At 46.2% G+C, this 6,000-nt stretch overlaps 1 protein-coding gene across 2 annotated transcripts in view; it reads right to left on the minus strand.

The window, feature by feature from the left end:
* Positions 1 to 4,879, minus strand: part of PGM5 (phosphoglucomutase 5) — a 209,583-nt gene extending 204,704 nt beyond the window's left edge. The window contains exon 1 of one of the 2 annotated variants that reach the window (XM_027616806.2): positions 4,547 to 4,879. In XM_027616806.2, coding sequence (XP_027472607.1) covers positions 4,547 to 4,807 — 261 coding nt within the window. In that variant the 5' untranslated portion in view covers positions 4,808 to 4,879. The remainder of the gene's footprint in view (positions 1 to 4,546) is intronic. The other variant, XM_027616805.2, reaches the window with a different exon arrangement.
* Positions 4,880 to 6,000: the final 1,121 nt, after the last annotated feature.

Genomic DNA, 6,000 nt, shown 5'->3' on the forward strand with positions numbered 1-6,000 from the left:
GACAGTGATGATATATAGTGTCATCTCCAGAGACAGAAGACTTTAGAAAGTCAGAAACATCTTCAGGCAGACATAGTGCTGCCATCTGTCCAATATTAAAGATATTTTAGGACTTAAAAAAAAAAGATTAGAACAAAGAGGAGAAAGAGAGAGATGCCCTTAGTCACAGACGGATTCACCGAGAAAAAGGCAAAGGTGTTTATTCATAATGTAGCCATTATTTACATTTAGCTCTTGAAATCTTTAAGAGAGTAAAATAAATTGATACCTAGAGGATCTAAACCCCTGAAGAGTATCTGAAGCAAATGGAAAAAGAAATAGGATATGGTGATTAACATAATAATAAAAAATCACTTACTTACAAACTAAGTTTAAATTAGTAACAAACTAAGTTTTGCAATTCATTTAAATGATGCTAGTTACTCTCATACTTAGTAGTTATTTTTCTTTTGGCCCATATGTTATGACACAGTCTATATCTTTAAAAGAGAATAAAAATACTTCTGGGGACTTTTTAAATAAGTTCACACAGCCATATAAAAATTACAAAAACAGGTAAAAATGTCTTCTCACTTATTTACAAATTCATTCAAATGGATTATATAAAAATTCAGGAGTCCACAGTGATACTCAAAAGAGCAAAAGCAAAGCCAAACAAATTCATGTGTCAACAGGGGAAGTGGCTATTTCACCGAATCCTGACTCTGAAAATTGGTAATTTAAAAAGGGAAAGAAATAGGGCGCCTGGGTGGCTCAGTTGGTTAAGCAACTGCCTTCGGCTCAGGTCATGATCCTGGAGTCCTGGGATCGAGTCCCGCATCGGGCTCCCTGCTCAGCCGGGAGTCTGCTTCTCCCCCTGACCCTCTTCCCTCTTGTGCTTTCTATCTCTCATTCTCTCTCTCTCTCTGAAGTAAATAAATAAAATCTTTTTTTAAAAAGGGAAAGAAATAAACATATATTCTGCTTTTCTAGAAGGAACTATATTACGGGAGAGCCCAATAGTGAGGAAAATACCCAATTTTTAGAAAAATGCTAGCTGAAGCATGTAGATGGGATTAGAGGATTCAAAAATCATTTTGAAACTGCTAATGAAATAATCTACTCAAGCCAGGATGCTAAACAACTGAGTAAAGTTTGACTGGAACTAGATATTCATATGGTACAAACCTCGCCCCACAGGCTACTGGCCAGTGCCGAGGGGGAAAAGCCTGGAAAACAGAGGCAATCACCACAACAGCCCTATAATCATCTCAGTATCATGAACAACTGGTCATCCAGAGATTGTTTCCTGACACGATACAACATGAATATACACCATCGCCTACAAAATAGTCTTGCAAAAAAAAAAAAATTTTGTTGAGCCTGAATCTAATTAAGCCTTTAGAACCAATTTCTAGTTACACCCCCCCACACACACAGGCAATATAATGAAAAGTTAAATGACACCATTAAAAAAAAATCAGAAAATTTCAGAAATGGGGAGCAGAGGGGGGCATTCTACAAGACAACCAATCGACCCAGCCTCTTCAATAAGTCAATTTCATTAACAAAGAATAAAAATAAAGAGGGAGATATTTTCTAGGTTAAAGGAGATTTAAGATATAACCTAGTGCAATATGTATTCCTTGATTAGAAGAAACTAGTTTGAAGAAACAGCGACAAAAGACATTTCAGAATAACTGAGGAAATCTGAATGTGGACTGGGTAATAAATGAAGAAATCCTTTTTTATTTTGTTTGGGATGATAATGATATTGTAACTATCAAGAAAGTTATTCTTGGTTTTTAGAGATCCCTACTGAATTTAGGGATAAAATGTGTAAAATGTCATTTTTAAAATATACTTTAAAATACTTTAGCCCTCAAAAAAGATGAAACAAATATAGGAAAAAGTTAACAGCCTAGTGTATGGGCATATGGATGTCATTTCTCTATTCTCTCCACTTTTCTGAAAGTTTGAAATTTTCATAATTTTACAATAAAAAATTTTTTATCCCAAATTGTACAGGGTATATGTCTGGGAATCTATTTCAAACTTTATGATATACTAAAACATAAGTAGTGCAGTTCATCATTTTGGAAATTTCAAACTTCTCTTCTCCTCTAGCAATTATATAATCAAAGAGCAACTATAGTTTGTTATATTAAACTGCTTAGTAAAATTAACTTTTTCTATCAAAACCAAGATTTTTCAGATACAGAGAGGCAGCCTACCCACTCAGATTCAAGTCAGTTCAAAGAAAATAAATTCTATTTTTCTACTGTTTTTCTAGCCCATTTATGAATACCCAATGGGAAATCAAGAGGGGCAAAGTTTTTAGAATCAAAGGTCCTCATTCTTGAGTGTAACTCTACGGGCCAAGTCAGGAGACAAGTGCATTCCCATTAATTTGCCATCATTCAAGACCAATTTTGCTCACGGTAAACCCCTTTTCTCCTGAAGCCAGCCTTCTGATTGTTCACTTTGCTTGAGCAAAAAGCCCTCAAGAAGATGAACAAAATGAGGAAAAGACTGGTTAAAACTTGCTGCCTGAAACTTTGATAAATGTTGACCATTCCCTTCACCCATACCCACCCATTCTAGAAGTAATACTTTCAGATTATTGAAGAGATGGTGATTCTGGGTGGATTAGGACTTGTCATTCTGTCCTTGTAACAACCGTGAGGTTAAGCATGGCTCTATTTTAACCATTTATTAACATGCTAACTATCTCCTAAAATAAACTCCACCCTTAAAGTTAATAAAATGTAGTTACCAGAGAAGACCCATTGAAGTAACAAGTTGAAGAGTCTTCATGGGAACGTGTGCCAAGAAATAAGAAAGCATAATAATACCTTGCCCCTGCAAATCGACAACTGTAGCTTCAAAAATATCCTCACCCACAATAAATAAGTGGATGTTTCTCTCATTCGCTGGAAAAATTGGCCCAGGAAGGAGCATAAGGGCTGCCCCAGCTCTCCCAAGGCTCCTTATTCTCCATCACCCCACGGGAACAGCTTTGTCAGACAAGAGTAAAAGACCATTTGTCAACCTTTCTCCAACTCCCTGATTCAAGCCAACTTTTATCAATCCCAAGTAAGGAGCCAGAGAGAAATACAAGTCCTGTATCACCAGCTGCATCATCTGCTGGGGTTGGAAATCCCAGCTCCACCACCCATGTCACCCCTCGGCGCTTTTCTCCCAATTGCTTTTGGGTTCTTTTATTTAGGGAAAAAAAATCCACTTTCCCCACCCCTAAAACACTGAGAGAGGGGAATCAGAGTAGACAAACATGGAGCGTGGACAACACCAAAGACTGAAAAACAAAAAGAAAGAAAGGAAGGGAGAAAATTAAAAGGAGGGGCTCAGGAAGGAGAAAGGGAATCCACAAGCCAGACAGTTGTTTAGTTTCACTTTTTTTCAATGTTCGCACTCATTTATACATCTGTAGGCATTCCGCTTAAATGTACTATGTGTGGGGATCTGACTGTATGAACAAGGCTGAAATGACTCTTTTAGACATTTCTCACAAAGACCCCTGAAGTGAGGTCTCCCTCTTGCAGAAGTCCACAGAGGCTGTGGGGTTTGGGAAGGAGGACACAGGGGTACGGGTTGATGCCAGAAGGGGTTTCTAGTTGTAGGACAGAAAGGAAGGAGGGAGAAGGAGAAAAACCCAAGGTCTGCAGAGGTCGTGGGAGAAGAGAGAGGAACTGAGGATGAAAACTGAAAGGGAGAAGAGGTACAAAATGCTGTCAACCGCCAAAGAGCCTCTTGCAGAGAAGTCAGGAATTGCTTTAAGAAAGGCATGGCAAGTCTCATTTCAGATCATTGAGAGATAACACCTCCCCCAACACACACACACACACACACACACACACACACACACACACACACACACACACACCACTGAGAGCCCAGGCTGTATGCCATCAAAGTGATCTCCACCCCAGCTCTACCCCAATCAGATTAATAGTGAAGTAATTCCACTGGGTTAACGAACCACGTATATTAAAAATCTTTAGGGTCTACTCTTGCCAAACATGTCAGGGATCCACACTGGAGTGTGTGTGTGTGTGTGTGTGTGTGTGTGTGTGTGTACGCACGCGTGTGTTTGAGACAACACTACTGTTAAATCTGGCAGAGCCAAAATTTAGGGGGGAAGAAGAGAACAGCAGATAGGACACAGGAGAAAAAAGAAGGAAGGGGGTAACCACTATGTTGGCAGCTTAGGAAAGAAGTGGGGGGAGGGAGGGTAGTGAATGCGGTCAGAATAGATAGTTTTAAAGGGTTGGGGAAGAGAAGGCCCAAAAGGAACGCGGGCAGGTGCGGGACGTGGGCAGAGAGCCGGGGAGGGCTCAGGGCGATGTGGCAGGTTCCCTGGAGGCGGAACCTTGAAGGCCTTTCGGGGACCCGGGAGGAGAGGACCTGGGAGAGCCAGGGGCCAGGGTGGCGGTGGGGGTGGGGATGGGGGTCGGACGCGGGGCGGCAGGCTGGAGGGGGCAGGGCGGGGCCCGCGCACAGCGGCGGCGCGGCGGGAGGCGAGGGTCGGCCGGGGCAGGTCACTCACCCCGTTGGCCGCGGCCATCTGCACCACGATCTCGGTGGCCGTCCTGCTGAAGTACCTGCCGTCGCTGCCCACCACCATGGTGCAGCCCTGGCGGTCACGCAGGTCGATGGACGACAGCACGCTCTGGATGAAGTTGGGCAGGTAGTTGCGCTGGCCCTCGAAGAGGCCGGTGGGCCGCCGCAGTCCCCCGCCGCCGGCCGGCCGCTGGTCCTCGTAGGGCACGGTGGGCACCGTCAGCACCGGGATGGGGCTCCCCTCCATGGCGCCTCCTGGCCGGTCCTGCCGCGGCTCCCGGGAGCCCGAGGGAATCTGCAGCCCGCCGGGCTAACCCCCCCCCGCCCCCCCCACCGGCTTGGCTGCGCGCCCGGGCTCCGCCTCGCGCCCCGGCCCCGGCCCCCTCCGCAGCCGGCCCGCGCCCTGCGCCCTGCGCCCTCCCGCGGCACCGACAGTCCTCCCTCTCCGCGTCGCCCAGCAGAGTTCGGCCTCTACCTTCCCAGAAAGTTTGCTCCCGTCCAAATCCCTCTCCAGCCGGATGGCGCGAGGCGCCGGCAGGATCTGGGCCCCAGCTGGACTCACTCTCGGGGTGTCCCAGGGCCGGCTAGCCCGACCCCGGCGACCCTGCTCGCGCGCCTGGCCCCAGACTTTCCCAACGATCGCTTCTCTCCGGGAGCACACCCCCTGCTAGAAAACAGCCCGGAGGGTGGGGTGGTGAGAGCTTGAGCAGGATTTGTGGACCTCTCCCAGACCCCCACTCCCTCTTCCCTCCCACCGCAGCCCTGTCTCCGGGTCTCCCTGCAAGTGAGCCGTTAACAAGCCCAAGTTTCTCTTTTGAACAAGGACAAGGGAGGGAGTTGGGAGGGGGCTGAAACTTTTGCCACCAGCGAACAGCCCCGGCCAAAAATAACCCTGGAAAGGCGAACTGAGAATTGTTATCTTCTGCCAGTGCTGAAATTGGAGGCTGAGCGTTGCATGTGTGTCTGTGTGTGTGAGTACACACCCCACCACTACCATTTGTTGCAGGGAATCACAGACTGTCAGGCCCTTCAATCCAGCAGGACCCATCCAACCATCCACACTTTTCCCTGGGCTCTCTCAAGGCAGCGAGATCTGCAGCGTGGAAACTTTTCTTCCCCTGTTTGTTGTGGTGGTTGCAACAACAGCAACACAGACGCGTACTTCTTTATTCTTCTTACTCCTCTCACCCTCCCTAGCCCAGCTCATGCTTAGAAACAGGCTGGCCCCACACTGTATTTGTCCACACTACAGAGCTCCTACCCGGATCAATCATTTTCAAGAGGAGAAGTGTAAAGCCCTGTTTAATGAATGAATAAACCCAAATTCAACAAGGACAGAGTACCAGGAACTCTTTTGCGTCCCTTCCATGCGCCTTATCCTGCAGGGGCTAGGGATGTTCTGCCTTGTCTGCATAAAGTCCACCTAAAACCCAAAACCAA

Source organism: Zalophus californianus, chromosome 13 (assembly GCF_009762305.2).
Source record: "Zalophus californianus isolate mZalCal1 chromosome 13, mZalCal1.pri.v2, whole genome shotgun sequence".
Taxonomy (NCBI): domain Eukaryota; kingdom Metazoa; phylum Chordata; class Mammalia; order Carnivora; family Otariidae; genus Zalophus; species Zalophus californianus.